The 18352-nt window shown below is 45.7% G+C and overlaps 1 protein-coding gene and 1 pseudogene across 2 annotated transcripts in view; both read right to left on the reverse strand.

Moving 5' to 3' along the window:
* Positions 1-8076: 8076 nt before the first annotated feature.
* Positions 8077-18352, reverse strand: part of LOC145543514 (large ribosomal subunit protein uL30 pseudogene) — a 208818-nt pseudogene continuing 198542 nt past the window's right edge. The window contains exons 4-6 of the transcript XR_014080754.1: positions 14418-14654; positions 12087-12222; positions 8077-8456 (exon numbers count right to left, since the gene is read on the reverse strand). The product of XR_014080754.1 is annotated as a large ribosomal subunit protein uL30 pseudogene (transcript). The remainder of the gene's footprint in view (positions 8457-12086; positions 12223-14417; positions 14655-18352) is intronic.
* On the reverse strand, positions 10238-11173 carry LOC145542602 (olfactory receptor 4D2-like). The gene has a single exon (XM_081581715.1). The coding sequence runs from the start codon at positions 11171-11173 to the stop codon at positions 10238-10240; it is 936 nt and encodes a 311-aa protein (XP_081437841.1).

Here is an 18352-nt window from a genome sequence, read left to right on the forward strand (position 1 = left end):
AGCTGCATGGGAGAAAAAGATTCGTGGTGAAACTCATCAAAAAGACCACTTGGGGTGACAGGGATGAGGCTGCCTGGACACTAGGAATAAGGGGGCTGTAGGAAGGGTCGGGAACGTCTGGGGACTGGGGCCCAGACCAGCCAGATCCCCAACTGCACTCCCTCCATCCCTGCCTGGTGACCGTGGCCATATGAGGCCCCAAGGGACTTGACACCACTGGTCCCAGCATGCTGGCCCCTCTGGGACTCCTCCTGGCTTTCCACGCAGTGTCTCCTAAGGAGTGGGGCTCTCCCTGGGCTTACCCAGTCTGGCTCCTGCCACCTCTTCTCTCCAGAGCCCCATCTCTTCTCTTTGTTCCTCTGTCCTCTAACCACCCCTCCCACACCCCTTGACTTCAGCTCTAGAGACAGGCCTCCTGCCACAAAGGGTCTCAACACAAAGACCCTTTTCTGTTTGTGCCTGGTGATTCCTGCTGACCGTTGAGTCCCCACCCCCCCGGCCATGACTCGGGCAGCTGGGTCTTCCTGATCCTAGCTCTTACATCTCCTTTCCTACAGCTTATCATCGTTGTGATTATACATGTATTTCAGTGCTTGAATCTGAGTAGGTCTGTGAGAGCCACACAGAGAAGATACGTGCCTGTTGTGTTGCTCTCTGTAGCCTCAGCACCGAATCCACTGCCTGGCAAGTCCTGAACAGGTATTTGTGGAGTGGACACATCTGTGACCTCGCCTGTCACAGCTCTTGGGTCAGGGGTGGATTTGTGCCTGTACATCTATTAAGACCTGGTGACTCGCGTCAGGGGTGTTGTGGGTCCTGGGCCAGGCCAACTCGGGCAGTGGATGCTGTTGCAGGCCTGGCCCTGCCAGGCTGACCCCCAGATCCCCGACCATGAGGGAGCCTTCCCATCCTGGCATCTTTCAGCTGAGACACCCAAGATCCTTTCTTTCTGCCCTCCTCTGGCCCTCTTGAAACCTCAGGATTCTGCAGCCACTTTCACAGGAACCATCTGCCTGGCCTGGTGGAACTGCTGGCCACAGGTCTGATTGGAGCTCTTTATCTGCTCAGCTCCAAGGGCCCTGTGGAGATGCTGTGGTACAGCAGGCTCAGGGCCTGGTCCCAGGGATTCCTGGGAATGAGGCCCTTGGCTCTCTTATTATAACAAGAACACTGAGGTCTGCCGAGGGCCTAAGGGACTGTGGCTGCGGCTGCAGGCTGTGCTTGAGGCTGGGGCAGGCCAGGGGTACACATATGTGTGCCTGTGTACACGTGTATGCTCCAGAGCTGAGGACTTCCCTGGAGAGGCAGCTCTGAATGTTCTGTTTTTAGCGAAGCCAGGAAAAACTGACTGTGGGGCCTTGGTGAGCTGGCTTGGGAGCCCACCATGCCACCCTAGCTGCCTCACCTCTCTGATCACTGGTAAAATCAGCAAAGGGCAGGGATATTCAGGAGGCAGGAGCAGTCCTGGTGAGCACTTGAGATGTGCAGGTCCAGGCTAAGGGTGGGGGGCACCTGAGGGCCATTTCACCTCCACTCTCCTCCCTCCTGCCCTGCCTCACGTGAGAGTTGTAGCTCGCCTCCTCCATCAGACGGGGAGGAGGGCAGGGCCTGGGGTAGGCAGGCAGATGGCACCAGGCCAGGCAGATGGTTCCTGTGAAAGTGGCTGCAGAATCCTGAGGTTTCAAGAGGGCCAGAGGAGGGCAGAAAGAAAGGATCTTGGGTGTCTCAGCTGAAAGATGCCAGGATGGGAGGAGGACTCTGGGCTTGCACACCCGGCACACCCTGCTGTGCATGAGCGACTTGAGTGAGAAAGTTTGATCTCGGCTGTAGGCAGCAGTAAGCGGCAGCTTGCAGCAAGCGGCAGCGAGCAGTAGTGGAAGCAAGGTCTTCATTTCTGGGATTGGGAGTCCTAACCACTTGACCACAGGGGCCAGTAGTGAGGGCCTGAGTCCTTCATTCTTGCCTGCCTTGTCGAGAATGAATTCAGGCAGGAAGGCAGAAGGTAAAGAGTAAAAAGTTTGTTGAAAAGATAAGTACATGTGGAAAGATGCACAGGTGAACTCAGAGTTGCACTTTTGAGAAGTTTAAGTCCTCTTTAAGGGGTCAGTCTTCCAGGTCTCTGTCTTCTTTGTGGTCAGTTGTATTGTTTTGAGCCCATGACTAATTTGCCTCTGGGCCTCTCTGGGTGCACATGCCCTCCTCAGTGGAGATGGATCTCACAGAGAAGGCTTATGGGTGGGGGTAGCAGGACATATTATGGCCTGGCATCCCCTACCTTTTTGACTCCATGAAGGCTTTTGAGCATGTACAGTGTCTTCCTTGCCCCAAGGATGGGAAATGTGAGAGCTTTAATCTTTTAAAAGGGTTTAGTCCCACTCTTTTCCTGCCATAAAAATGCCCAGTGTCCAGTTATTTATCCTATTCCTGTTGCTGGTTTTTATATCAAGGTATAGATCTCAAAATATAGACAGGAGTCTAGACATAAATTTTTAGTCTTGAAGCCTGTTTGTCTCTTGCTTCCGGAAATGTAAATGGGGTCCTGAAGCTCTCTTCTTCTCACTCCAGGAGATGCGAACAGGAGGCCAGTTGTAAATACCACGCCTGAAGCCCATTTGCTTCCTACCTCAGGTTCTGTGGGGCATAAGAGCTGGAGGGCACTGTCACTTGTGGGGTAACAGGCCTGGAGGTGGGGTTCCAGGGACTGCAGCTGGTTCGGGGTGATCCATTGTTCTGGCTGTCCACCAGCCCATTCTCTGCTTTACTACACTCACCTGAGTTCTTCCAACACCACTGCGAGGCAGGTACTGCTGCCTGGGACCTTAGCTTTATTGTTGGGGGACAGAGGAAAGAATGGGCACAATCTTGGAGCCAGGAAGGGCTCTCCACCTGGGTCTGACTCTACCAGCCTTCCTGCTCCCCCTGGCTCCCAAGGGCGTGCATGAGATCTGATGAGATAGCCTCCTCACACAGGCTGGGAGGGGGCCTCAGGCTTGAGAAGGTCCCCTCAAGAGGGCCTGGAGGGGGTGCTGACAGGCCACCCAGGCTGCTCCCATTCCCATGCCCATCCCCCACCTCTAGGGCAGCCACTACACGTAGGATGAAAGCCAGTCTGGAGCAAAGAGGGCAAGGGTGGCATGCCAGAGCCTGAGAGTGTTGGCTGCACAGCTGCCACCAGAAGGGGACTGAGGCATCCATTTTTGCCTCCTGGTATCTCAATACTTCCAGAAAGAATGAATGCCTGCATTGAAACATGTATATTATCATATGTGAAACAGAACACCGTTCCAGGTTCGATGCATGAGACAAATGCTCAGGGCTGGGGCAATGGGATGACCCAGAGGGATGGGATGGGGAGGGAAGTGGGAGGGGGGTTCAGGATGGGGAACACATGTAAACCCATGGCTGATTCATGTCAATGTATGGCAAAAACCACTACAATATTGTAAAGTAATTAGCCCCCAACTAAAATAAATAAATTTATAAAAAAAAAGAAAAGAAAGAAAACAACAACAACAACAAAAGAATGAATGCCTGAAACTTGTAGGAATTTAGACACCCCATTGAATGCAATAGTCTCTTGCCTGGGGCACTTATAATTTAGAAGGCTCAAAAATGCAAACAATGACTTGAAAGACTGAATAGGTTTTATCCCTGCCTGTCCCGCCCCACCCCAGTCACAGCCTCCTCAGCTTCTGGTGTGGTTATGAGCTTGGGGGTCGGTGGTCCCAGTGTCTTGGCAGCACTGGAGGTGGCAGGGGTCAGCATCCAATGTCAAGGGCAGACAATCCGCTAGCCAGAGCCCTTTGTGCTAAGTGAGGGCTGCTCTCTCTCTCCCCTCTTCCCATCCTACACCCCTAATTCAGTCTTCTGAGATGGTCATGGGGAGAAATGAGACCCTTCTCTGCTCTTCCTCATCCCTGGAGGGCACATAGTCCCATGAATGCAACATGACTTGACATCAGAGTGGGCTGCCCTGGGCTGCCATTTGTACTGGGCTCTGGTCTAGGGCAGCTCTTCGCTTCCTTTGTGTTCATCTGGGCAGTGATGATGGAATGAGCCCTCACATCCAGCATGGGCATAGGATTATCCCAGAAGAGATGGAGCCAGGTGCTCCCCCAACACTTCTCCCAATTACTGAAGGTTAATTGGGCTGATGTATACCGTCTTCCAGGACTAATGAGGGGTTTACGGTACTATTTATTTGTGTATGTTTTTAACCAAAATTTATGAAGAGTCTTCACAATCCAGGGCCTGCACTGGTGGTAGGGTTATAGTAGTGAACAAAAACAGCCATCTAACAAAGGAGAAGCATGAAACAAACATGCCCTTGCAGGTCTGAGGAAGGAAAAAGCTCTAGGTAAATCCATATAAACGCAAAAGGGTCCTCCTACTCTCCGGTGTTAGGCAATTTGCCCAAGACAACAGAGGATGAGATGGTTGGATGGCATCACTGACTCGATGGACATGAGTTTGAGTAAGCTCTGGGAGTTGGTGATGGACAGGGAAGCTTGGCGTGCTGCAGTCCATGGGGTCACAAAGAGTCGGGCACGACTGGGTGACTGAAATGAACAACTGATTAGTGTAGGAACTTGAACTTGAATCCAAGTCAAGTTCGTAAGCCACTCCTCCAGGTTTGACCCTGTCACCATCCTCTGCCCAGAAACCAATATGGCCTTTTAAAATATAAATTTTATAGTGCCACCACTCCCTTCTACACCCGAACCCTCCTAATACTTTCATTGCAGTTAGAATAAAATTCAAACTCTTTCATGATCTGGTTCCTATCCAATCGGTGGTAATTTAAAGGTATGCCCACAAATTACTTGGCATTTATCATTCAAGAAATGGAGTCTAATTCCCCTCCCTTGATTGTTCACTTCTGTCTAATAGAATGTGGTGGAAGTGATGCTATGTGATTTCCGAGGTTAGATGTAAAAAGAATTCAGCTCCCACCTGGCTCTCTCTCTCTTAGGACATTTGTCCTTTGGAAGCTACCATGCTGTGACGGTAGCCCCAGGACACGTGAAGAGACTTGTCAGTAGCCTCACCTATGCATCCAGCCAACACCAACCTCAACAGTTAGACAATGTGAGTGAATGAAACTGCAAGCCATTCCGTCCCTGGCCTTGGAGTCTTACAGTTGAGGTTCAAGACATCCAGAAGTGTAGATGAGCTGTCTCTACCGTGCCCTGTCAGAATTCCTGGCCCACAGAAGCTGTGAGAGATAAATCACAAATTACTTTGTTTTTAGCTGCAGTGGTAGATAACTAACACAACACCTCAGACTTCACCTCCTCCCAAGAGCCTCTTTGTTCATCACACTCCAGTTATGCCGACTTCTTTCTTTCTCCTTTGGGCACCAAGTTCATTCTTACCTCAGGACCTTTGCACTTGCTGTTTCTTCTTTCTGGAATACTTGCCTATCACATGGACCTTTGTCTGACTATCTCCTTCTCATTGTCCAGGTCTTTGCTCAAATATCCCCTCCTCAGAGAGTGCTTCTCTGACCACATCATATAATGCTGCCCATCCTACCAGTCACGTTACCCACAAGCATTTCCTTCAAAGCTTTTATTCTATGAAATTATCTTATTTACTTATTTGTCCATTTATTGCTTATCTGTCCTTCATACTTCTTTCTCCCTCTTTCCAGCCCCTCCTGTCTGGTGTTGATGTGGGGAGGATGAGACAGGAAAACAATACATCCTTTCCTCATGAGAGTTCCCAGTGCAAACCAATAGGTCTCCTTGTTGTTGTGGTTGCTCTGTCAGTTTGGTCTCACCAAGGTGACTGTGAGCTGTGGAGTGAAGTGAGATCTTAATTCCCAGCCCAGGAATTGGACCTGGGCAACCTGGGTGAGAACAAGGAATGCTAGCCACCAGACCAGCAAGGGCTAGAGGCTAGAAGCTATTTTCCCTGGATCTTTGCCCCCAGTGAAATACGCATTTATCATGAAGGCAGAAACTGTCAATGGAGGTACAAGTTTATTATTAGAGACATAGCACAACAACAAGTGGGAGGACACACAGAGAAATGGTTTATTTAGTTAAGACAGAAGCAAGGCAGAGGGTGCACACCTGGAGAGAAAGGGTGTGGGCATCACCTCTAGGGAGGAGGAGCACAGTAAAGAGGTGATTAAGTCATTTATATAAGTCAGTTCTTCCAGGTATTTGTATTCCTGGTTCCAAATTGGTAAAGGAGTACGTCAAGGCTGTATATTGTCACCTTACTTATTTAGCTTCTATGCAGAGCACATCGTGCGAAATACTGGGTTGGATGAAGCACAAGCTGGAATCAAGATTGCCGGGAGAAAAATCAATAACCTCAGATATGCAGATAACACCACTTTTATGGTAGAAAGGGAAGAGGAACTAAAGAGCCTCTTAATGAGTGAAAGAAAGGTGAAAGAAGAGAGTGAAAAAGCTGGCTAAAAGCTCAACCTTCAGAAAACTAAGATCATGGCATCTGGTCCTATCACTTCGTGGCAAATAGATGGGGAAACAATGAAAACAGCGAGAGACTTTATTTTCTTGGGCTCCAAAATCACTGCAGATGGTGACTGCAACCATGAAATTAAAAGACTCTTGCCCCTTGGAAGAAAAGCAAATACAAATCTAAACAGCATATTAAAAAACAAAGACACTATTTTGCTGAAAAATGTCCGTATAGTCAAAGCTATGGTTTTTCCAGTAGTCACATATAGATGTGAAAGATGGACCATAAAGAAAGCTGAGTGCCGAAGAACTGATGCTTTTCAATTGTATTGTTGGAGAAGACTCTTGAGAGTCCCTTGGACTGCAAGGAGATCCAACTAGTCAATCCTAAAGAAAATCAGTCCTGAATTTTCATTGGAAGGACTGATGCTGAAGCTGAAGCTCCAATTCTTTGGCCACCTGATGCAAAGAACTGATTCATTTGAAAAGACCCTGATGCTGGGAAAGATTGAAGGCAGGAGGAGAAGGGAATGACAGAAGATGAGATGGTTGGATGGCATCATGGACTCAATGGACATGAATTTGAGCAAACTCTGGGAGATGGTGAGGGACAAGGAAGCCTGGCATGCTGCAGTCCATGGGGTCTCAAAGAGTTGGACTGAGCAACTGAACTGAACTCAGGCCAATTACCCGGCTTCTTTTCCCATATCTGATCCACTCTGGGCCCCTCCCCCGGGGTGCACATGCGTACCTCAGCTGAGGTGGATCTCAAAAAAGTGAAGGCTTCTGGGAGAAGCAAGACTCTTCGTGGTCTGGTGTGATCCCCTGACTTTGAACCCACAAGGAGTCTTTCTGTGCATGTGTAGTGTCTCCCTTGTCCCAAAAGAGGGAGGAAGCAGATTCCTTAATTGTTCACTCAAACAAGGTTTTCCCCTCTTTGTCCTTGTCACGACTATTACCTTGACCATTGCCATGATTATTACCTTAAGGTGTATACAAGAGACAAACACTGCCTATTATACCGTTTCTGTTGTTACTTCCATTTTGGAGGGCAAACAGAAGGCTGATTGTAATGCCTTAACTGGAGCGCACCTATCTCTTGTCTCAGAAAATGCTAACAGTTTTAAGTATCCAGCCTGAAGCCCACTTCTTTGTAACCCATGAAATGTAAATAGGAGGCCAGTTGTAAATGTCTAACCTGGAGCCTGTCTATCTCCTACATCAAGTCCATGCTGCTGGTCAAACTAAAGGCCCATGGCCCCATGTTCAGATTCTTGGGAGAGCTGTACAGGGGATCTTGGGGCACATTCTCTGTCATGGGAGACAGGCTCCAACTCAACCTTTTCCCTCACCCAAGCCTTCGCTTGCTTTATTGACACACTTGTAGAGCCCAAAAGTATATGTGATCACCTCTTTCAACCACTTAACACTCCCCTTCATAATACCTTTGATCTTCCCTCTCTAATTCTAATTTACCCCCAGATTCTCAGGACCCCATCTGTCTGTCTCACACACACACATACACACATGCCCTCACAAACACACAGGGTTTATGAGGAGTAGGGTGGTAGGAACAACCCATCTGACAGGAAGGAGTATTTTAGTGCTGACATTATTTAGACTTGCCTGAACACGGTTAATTATAACAAGCACCTTTAGTCAGTTTTATTGTTGTTTTTAAATTCAACAAGAAAACAGAAAACACTTATGTCTTGCACAGGCAGCCTCTGCCCTGTACTTGGTGTGTCCCAGTGTAAATGCAGTTAGAAGACATGGCCATGGGGGAGATCCAGACAGGAAGGCATGACATCATTGTCCCTGGGTGTCCAGCTGCCTCCTCCTGCCTTTAGCTCTCTCTCCATTCCAGCTCTCTCAGAAACTGCTGAGGGCTCCTCCTGGGTCAGCCCCTGTCACTGCCACAGCCAGAGCCACCTGTCCTCTTAGAATGCCCTACTTCCTCAGGCTCCTGTCCTTGCTTTAATTGGTTCAGCCAAAACAAACTCAGGAACTTTCCCCAAAAACCTAGGGGGCAAAGAGAACAAAGTAGAACAGAAGGAGTAATTGTAGACAGTGAATACTTATCGGATGAATGAATAAAAACATGAATGTCTAGACATAACTAAGGATAAGTTTCTTGGATGGTGCCATGTAAGAGGTGCGTTGCTTGTTCCTTTCATGATAGACATGTTTTGGGGGGAGTTGGCACCCACAAGCTCCTTCTCAGGGGACAACCCTCACCTGCAACCCCTGCTCAAGGGGTGGACTTATGTCACATGACCCTTACATTCCTCAGCCACTTGGGATACCCTGTCCAACCTCAACAAAAGACTTTGGAATTTGAATCCAGAGAGAATGAGCTAGCTGATTGTGGAAGCAGAAAGAAAAGGTCAGTTTTGGGGAGAGGCTCCTGTTTGAGTCATGTACAGGTGACTGCATAGGCAGGGAATGATGAATGGAGGGAGTGGGGAGAAGGGAACAGCTGTGTCAGTCTTGACAGTTGTTTATTCCCATAATACTTGACTTCACCTTATTTCAGTTAGAGCTTTAGATCATTAAAATAAACAAGTTCTTTTATTTAAACTTGTTGGGTTCATAGCCCCTTGCATCTCTAACCTAAACTATATCTTCTCTTCAACTCTGTGTAACAAACTGACCCCAAAGCCCCAGTTTGATAGTGGAAGAAAGACATGAAGGATTTGTGGCATGATGGTCCAGGCAAAAAGGAAGCAAGGCACGCCAGTGAATTTGGGGAGAAATGCTCTGATGAATATAGGAAGACTAAACTGGCAGAAATCAATATAGGGATGGAGGGAGGGAAAAAGAAGATGAATGGGGGTAGATAGTGATAGTCAAGAAACCTTTATGGAGCACTCTCTATGGATAAAGTAATGTGTTAAGTCCCAAATGGATGCTGGAACATTTAAAAATACAAATTGATGAATGAGGAAGTAAGTGGATATTCCCATTCTTGTTTGCAAGAAGTATTGTGTCTGAAAATGGGGGTAGATGGGGTAATAGCTATAAATAGTCAGAGTCTTGCAGACATAGCCCTCAATTGATGTCACTCTCTAATCTCAATATCACCCTTAGGCATGTTGCATGGCCCCTCGGGAGTTCGGCCCTCACCCTCTCCACACCTCCCTCACTGCACTTAGGAAATTTGCCCTACTTACAAAACACTACTCAACTGATAAAGAATAGTTGTAAGGATAATAACCATAAACATAATCCTTATAGGTTCTATGATTTACAAAATATATCTTACACATTTTTTATTTGAATCTTTAACAAAGTGAGATTAATGAGACAGCTATTATTTTATAGTATCTTGGTGAGGAAGAATTCATGACTCCAAGAGAGACCAGGTGGATCATTCCAGGTTACTAGCTTGTTAAGTAGTGGGTCAAAGACTCCCAGTTTAGGGTTAAGTCTCCAAGTTCTGTGCTGTATCATTCTGAACGAAGAACAAAAGGGTTATTGGGCAAAGAGGTCCAAATGCAGAAAACAGGACTGCTCTTCTGGGGAATTGCTGTCATCCTAAGAGTAAATTGTCCAAAAGAGAGAAAGGAGGATGTGGCTTTCCAAGAGAACGTATCTTATTGTCATAGGAATGTTCAAATCAACCTTCACACAAAAATAATAAGGATATTATCCTTTTTCCTAAAAATCTGAGTTGCTTAATTTCAAAATCATAAAGTTCTAAGATGAACTTCACAAAATTTCCAAAGCTATGAAGAGGCATACAGCAACTCTCTCTCTCTACCTTATAAATGGAAAAGAAAGTCAAAGTGACCCACCCGCTGTCACTCTTTTCTACAAGCCAGCCGGCACCTCCCTAATCTCTTCACTGCTGCCTGCATCTCCTGGTTCCTCAGGGTGTAGATCATGGGGTTGAGCATGGGGGTCATGACAGTCTGGCTAACGGACACAGCCTTGTCCATGGAGAAGGAGGTGAAGGGCCGGGCATAAAGGTAAATGCTTGGAACAAAGACCATAGACACCACGACGATGTGGGTGGTGCAGGTGGAAGCTGCCTTCTTCCTCGCCTGCCCTGAGTGGGATCTCAGCATCACCAGGATGGCTGAGTAGGAGACCAGGAGGAGGAGGAACCAGACGAGGACCAGCACCCCACTGTTGGAAATGATAAGGAACTCCAGGAGGGAGGTGTCAGTGCAGGCGAGTCTCAGCACTTGTGGAATGTCACAGTAGAAGTTATCTAGGATATTGGAGCCACAGAAAGGCAGTGGGAGCATCAGAGCCAGTTGGGAAATGGAATGGATGAAGCCTCCCACCCAGCTAGCCACCACCAGCCCAGCACAGACCTGAGTGTTCATGATGGTGATGTAGTGAAGGGGCCGGGAGATGGCAACAAGGCGGTCATAGGCCATCACTGAGAGGAAGAAGACCATGGAACCTCCCAGAAAGTGGAAGAAAAAGATCTGAGCCATGCAGCCCTGGTAGGAGATGGTCTTCTTCTTAGAGAGGAAGTCCATCAGCATCTTCGGGGCAGTGACTGAGGAGAAACAGAGCTCTAACACAGCCAAGTTTCGGAGCAGAAAATACATGGGTGTTTGGAGCCGGGAATCAAAGGTCACTGTGACCATGATGAGGAGGTTTCCCGTGAGAGTGGTGGTGTAGACAAACAGGAACACCAGAAACAACATGAACTGGAGCTCCTGAGTCTGGGAGAGCCCCAGGAAGATGAATTCTGACACACATGTGAGGTTCCCTGACTCCATGGTGTTTTCTCCATACACCTAAAGGAAACACACCAGAGACAGAGATGCATGAAATTGTTACCTGTCCTTTTAGTGCTTTTATTGTCTAGGTTTAGATAATGGATGTTTATGGGCAGATTGTAATACCAGGTGCTGATTAAACGGCCTTGTCTCTGGAGAGTTCACTAGTTGGTGCTGGAATACACATTTTTGAGATATCTTAAAGCCATCAAGTGACACATATAACTTGTCTTTCAAAGATTCAGTGTGATATGCTGGTGGGGAAGATACTTGAAGTGCAAAAGACCTGCAGTCAAATTTCACAGCCTCTATTTCCTTGAGATTTGGCCTTGAGCTTGTTGCTTGATCTCTCTGAATCTCAGTTTCCACTTCTATAGGAAAAACGTTTTCTTAGTAGAAATAGTCTTGGGCAGGGGTTCCCAACCTCCAGGCTATGGATCGTTTCCTCCTGTCAGATCAGCAGCAGCATCCAATTAGAAATAGAGAGTACAATGGATGCAATGTGCCTGAGTTATCCAGAAACCATCTCCCTCTTCCCAGTCCGTGGAATTATTGTCTTCCACAATACAGATCCCTGATGCCAAAGAGATTGGGGACTGCTGGTCTAGGAGATTAAGTAAAGTAACACATGGGGTTCCTAGAGCAGTGTCTTGAATAATAAATGGTAATCACGCTCCTCTGTGTATTCTCCTACTCTAAAGGTCCTCCCTTCTTCCAGCCTCTATAATGATTTTTATACCAACTATTTTTCATGCACTAGTTAACACATCATAATGTTAATGGACTTCTCATGTGTCCCCTTTTTCCTCTGCAATTCATAATGTGCTACAGACATAGGTCTTGAGTCACAATGTATTTGTGCCCTTCTGTGCCCTTCCTTGGGGCTTGCTCATAGTTAGAACTTAATAAATACCTGATGTTAACTGCTGAGTGGTGAAAAGCTACTGTGCGTGCAGATCCATGCAGAATAGCCTCCGGTCACAGCTGGACACCTGGGACATTCCATTTCTTTCCATCCTCCACAGTAGGTGGCCCCTTACTTGGTGAAGCTCCCCAGGTCATAGATGGAGACAAGAAGCGTAGGGGTAACAACATTAGTGAAGAAATGGATGAATGTATTAGACTTAGAGCTCTTCTGAAAGAGCAGCAGTTTTAGAAGATGATATTGAATTCAAGGGTAGAAGAGCAAGGGAATGTTGGAAAGAAATGGAAATACATAAAGAATTAAAGGGAGGAAGGAAATTACAAGAAAGGAAAATGGAGGACTAGAAGAGGAATGGAGAGGTGATGTGGCAGGGGGTGAATGGGACTTAAGATGAAAAAGGACTCAGAGGGTAAGAGACAGAAGTGAGGGTAAGCACCCTCCCCACCCCCTGCTTCCACTTAGCTTCCACCCTGACTTCCCCCATTCCATTATCCATTAGAGATCAGTTCAGTTCAGTTCAGTCACTCAGTCGTGTCTGACTCTTTGTGAACCCATGAACCACAGCACGCCAGGCCTCCCTGTCCATCACCAACTCCCAGAGTCCATCCAAACCCATGTCCATTGAGTCGGTGATGCCATCTAACCATCTCATCTTCTGTCGTCCCCTTCTCTTCCTGCCCTCAATCTTTCCCAGCATCAGGGTCTTTTCAAATGAGTCAGCTCTTCATATCAGGTGGCCAAAGTATTGGAGTTTCAGCTTCAACATCAGTCCTTCCAATGAACACCCAGGGCTGATCTCCTTTAGGATGGACTGGTTGGATCTCCTTGCAGGGACTCTCAAGAGTCTTCTCCAACACCACAGTTCAAAAGCATCAATTCTTCTGTGCTCAGCTTTCTTTATAGTCCAACTCTTACATTCATACATGACCACTGGAAAAACCATAGCCTTGACTAGATGGACCTTTGTTGACAAAGTGATATCTCTGAGATCACTGCCTTCTTATTTTTCACTTTTATCTTCTTTCACTCCAGTCCACCTTCTGTGTAGCTGTCCATGAGACCTTTCTAAACGCTGATCTAATCACTTCCCCCTCTCATATCTATTCTTATAGTGATTCCACCAGAGCCTTTTAGGAGCCACATCCAATACTTTGTGGATCAAGTCAGGGTAGAAACAAATACACATGTGCATGCAACTTTAGCATGTCACACATGGCTGTAAAACATAACCTCCTTCTGTGTTTCAAATCAGTATCTGTGCCTCTGCTGAGCCACTAGCTCTTTAATGGATTATAGTCTTAAACATGCCACATATTTTTTATTTCCAGGTTTATTTCCTGGAATTCTGTTCATACCTTCGCAACCTTGGAAAAGCCCCAGTTAAACATCACCCTCTCTGTCACTGCTGTCACCATTTCTCCCATGCAGAACAAATTCCCATTTCTCAGGGTTCTTATAATATTTGAATTTACCTCCATTATTCAGATCTTCTAATAAATCTTATAATATTATAATATTTTGAATTTACCTCTATTACCTCCTCTCCAGGAGTTGATGATGGGCAGGGAGGCCTGGCGTGCTGCAGTCCATGGGGTCGCAAATAGTCGGACATGACTGAGCGACTGAACTGAACTGAACTGACCTCTGTTATAGGTTTACCATCATTCAGCTTTGTTTTTTTTTTTCTTCAGCTTCCCCCCTCAATTCACTACACTGTAATTTGGGACAGCAGCTCTGATACAGCACATACTCTGCAAATATTGTCAAATTAATGTAGTAAGTGGCCAACTGACTATGTGGAGATTTTTGAACTGAATTTCCTTATCTTCTGTTTCCTGTCTCACAAGGTCAGATGTATACATGCTTGTTAAAGTTAATGGGTTTTACATGAAACCAGACGCAACTATTTTTAAAGCATATTCACCCCAGTTACTTCCCAAGGCTCTTCTCCAACTTTAAACTTGGTACCATCAAGTCTATCACTTGTTGTTTCTATCCAGCCTTTGCTGCTGCTGCTGCTAAGTCGCTTCAGTCGTGTCCGACTCTGTGCGACCCCATAGATGGCAGCCTACCAGGCTCCTCCATCACTGGGATTCTCCAGGCAAGAACACTGGAGTGGGTTGCCATTTCCTTCTCCAATGCTTGAAAGTGAAAAGTGAAAGTTAAGTCGCTCAGTCGTGTCTGACTCCTTGCGACCCCATGGACTGCAGCCCACCAGGCTCCTCCATCCATGGGATTCTCCAGGCAAGAGTACTGGAGTGGGGTGCCATTGCCTTCTCCGTATCCAGCCTTTAGCAGGTGTTTAAAGAACATACTTACCACTGACCTATTGGCAGATGTGGAAACCCTCAGGCTCTCACCTTCCTACAGCCCAAGTGCAAAAGAGACTTGAGGTCTTACATTTTCCTGGAAGGTCCTCTCTATGCAGCTTCACAGCTTCCTGATCTCTGCCCATCCCTCACACACACAACTCATGGGCATGACCCTGGGGAAGAGTGCATCCTCAGGGAGAAATCGTTGGACTGGGCACGGGAAGCAGAGATGGAATGAGTCCTGCTGGGGATGAGGGAACAATGGGAGTTGTTAAAATCTTTCTAAGTCTTTGAGAATTACTATGTGACCATACCCCCCAAGGCAACCTAGATTCAATGCAATCCCTATCAAAATGCCAGTGGTATTTTTCACAGACCTAGAACAAATAACTTAAAAATTTGTGGGGAGTGAAAAAGACCACTGATAGCCAATACAATCTTGATAATTAGAATTATGCATCCTGACTTCAGAGAATACTACAAAAATATAGAAATGCTACTAGCACAAAAACAGACACATAGATCAATGGAACAGGATGGAGAGCCAGAAACAAACCAATGCATTTATGGTCAATTAATTTCCAACAAAGGAAGCATGAATATACAATGGAGAAAAGACAGACTCTTCAATTATTGGTGTTGGGAAAACTGAACAGCTACATGGAAAAGAATGAAATTAGAATATTCTGTGACACAATACACAAAAATAAACTAAACGGATTAAAGACCTAAATGTATACTATAACATAGACAGATACTCTTTCACATAAATGCCACAGTATATTTTTGAATGTATCTCCTAAAATAAAGGAAATAAGAGCAAAATAAACAAATGGAACTTAAAAATTTGGCTTAAAACTCAACATTCACAAAACTAAGATCATGGCATCCAGTCCCATCACTTCATGGCAAATAGATGGAGAAACAATGGAAACAGTGATGGATTTTATTTTATTGGGCTCCAAAATCACTGCAGATGGTGACTGCAGCCATTAAATTAAAAGACACTTGCTCCTTGGAAGTAAAGCTATGACCAAACTAGACAGCATATTAAAAAGCAGAGACATTACTTTGCCAACAAAGTTCCATCTAGTCAAAGCTATGGTTTTTCCAGTAGTCATGTATGGATGTGGGAGTTGGACTATAAAGAAAGCTGAACGCCGAAGAATTGATGCTTTTGAACTGTGGTGTTGGAGAAGACTCTTGAGAGTCCCTTGGACTGCAAGGAGATCCAACCAGTCAATCCTAAAGGAAATCAGTCCTGAATACTCATTGGAAGGACTGATGCTGAAGCTGAAACTCCAATACTTTGGTCATCTGATGCAAAGAACTGACTCTGACTGTGACTTGGAAAAGACTCTGATGCTGGGAAAGGTTGAAGGTAGGAGGAGAAGGGGATGAAGAGGATGAGGTGGTTGGATGGCATTACCAACTCAATGGACATGAGCTTGAGTAAGCTCCAGGAATTGGTGATGAACATGGAAGCCTGGGATGCTTCAGTCCGTGAGGTCGCAAAGAGTTGGACATGACTGGGTAACAGAACTGAACTGAACTGACCTAATTAAACTTAACAGCTTTGTGCACAGCAAAGGAAATCATTGATAAAATGAAAAGACAGCCTACTGAACAGGAGAAAATATTTGGAAATAATAGGACCAACAATGGGTTAATACCAAACATATGTAAACAGCTCATATAACTCAATCTCAATAAAACAAACAACCCAATGAAAAAATTTGCAGAACCTAATAGACGTTTTTCCAAAGCGGAAATGTAGATGGCTAACAAGCACATGAAAAGATGCTCAATGTTGCTAATCATCATGGAAATATAAACCAAAATCACCATGAGGCATCACCTCACAGCTGTCAGAATGGCTATCACTCAAAAAGAGCACAAATAACAAATGTTGGCAAGGATGTGGAGAAAAGGGGAACCCTTGTGCACTATTGGTGGGGTTATAAATTGGTACAACCACATGGAAAATAGTATGGAGGTTACTTAAAAAACTAAGAATAGAACTACCGTGTGTGTGTGTGTGTGTGTGTGTGTGTTAGTTGCTCAGTCATGTCAGAGTCTTTGCGACCCCATGGACTGTAGCCCACCAGGCTCCTCTGTCCATGGGATTCTCTAGGCAAGAATACTGGAGTGGGTTGCCATTCCCTTCTCCAGAGGATCTTCCTGACTCAGGAATCGAACCTGGATCTCCTTCATTGCAGGCAGATTCTTTACCATCTGAGCTACAGGGAAGCCCCTAGAACTATGATATGACCAAGCAATTCTACTCATAGGTTTGTTGTTCAGTTCCTCAGTCATGTCCAACTCTGAAGCTCTATGGACTGCAGTACACCAGGCTCCTCTGTCCTCCACTATCTCCCAGAGTTTGCTCAAATTCATGTCCACTGAGTCAGTGATGCTCTCTAATCATCTCATCCTCTGTCACCCTCTTCTCCTCCTGCCCTCAGTCTTTCCCAGCATCAGGGTCTTTTACAATACATCAGCTCTTCACATCTGGTGGGCAAAATATCAGAGCTTCAGCTTCAGCAATAGTCCTTCCAATGAATATTCAGGATTGATTTCCTTCAGGATTGACTGGTTTGATCTCCTGGTAGTCCAAAGGGCTCTCAAGAGTCTTCTCTGTAGCCTAATCCTCCTCTGTCCATGGGATTTTCCAGGCAATAATACTGGAGTGGGTTGCCATTTCCTCCTCCAGGGGATCATCCCAGTATTCATTGAAAGGACTGAAACTGATGCTGAAGCTCCAATACTTTGATGACCTGATTCGAAGAGCTGACTTATTGGAAAGGACCCTGATCCTGGGAAAGACTGAAGGTAGGAGGAGAAGGGGATGACAGAGGATGAGATGGTTGAATGGCGTCACCAACTCAATGGATATGAGTTTGAGTAAACTCTGGGGAATAATTGAGGACAGGGAAGCCTGGCGTGCTGCAGTTCATAGTGTCACAAAGAACTGGACATGACTAAAAGACTGAGCAACAAGGATTAGGAGACCAAGATTAGAGAGGATAGAATCTCTCCAAAAGAAACAATATTTCTGGGATTTTTAGGAAGGACCCATTTCATTTCATAGAACAATGATTCACACACTTGACCATGTATTAGAATCACCTGGTTGTTGTTGTTGTTTAGTTGCTAAGTCAAGTCTGACCCCCAAGTCCAAATATATATATATATATAATGTAGGTTGATCAGTCGTGTCTGACTCTTTGAGATCCCATGGAGTGTGGCTCACCAGACTCCTCTGTCCACGGGATTTCCCAGGCAAGAATACTGGAGTGGGTTACTATTTCCTTCTCCAGGGCATCTTCCTGACCCAGGGATTGAACCCTCATCTCCTGCATTGCAGGCGGATTCTTTACCACTGAGCCACTTCCAAAGCCCAGTAGAATCACCTGGAGATAAAGTTAAAACTCAGAAACTCCCGAGCAGAATTTTTTATTTGGTGGGTCTTGGGTGGAGCCTGAGAATTCACATTTCGAACAAGTTCTTAGTTAATGCTGATGCTGCTTATCTCAGGCCACAGTTTTGAGAACCACTGACTTCGAGTTTCACTGCTCTTGTCAGCACAATGAACAGTTCTGTATCACAGCATCACAAGACAACTGGCTTAACAGTTTCATTTTTAAAGCAGAATTAATTGTTCTTAACTTGGACAACATCATAGATGGGAAAATGTTTATATAAGACATTGGAGACAAATCTTGTAAACACTGTCTTTTATTTTGTCAACCAGATTCCAAGATTAATTCCCCATCCATATGCAATTCTATCACACATTTATAAAGCTCTTGTACTCCTTACATATGGATTATTACTCAATAAAATCCTTCCTTTTAAAAAAGGACTAGTACAGGAAATGCATGTTTTTAATTGTGATGAACCAGTCAGAGTCAGATTAGTGGTTTTATAATATTTTGGTGG

This window comes from Giraffa tippelskirchi, chromosome 3, assembly GCF_054371585.1.
Source record: "Giraffa tippelskirchi isolate mGirTip1 chromosome 3, T2T-mGirTip1v1.2.pri, whole genome shotgun sequence".
Classification (NCBI taxonomy): domain Eukaryota; kingdom Metazoa; phylum Chordata; class Mammalia; order Artiodactyla; family Giraffidae; genus Giraffa; species Giraffa tippelskirchi.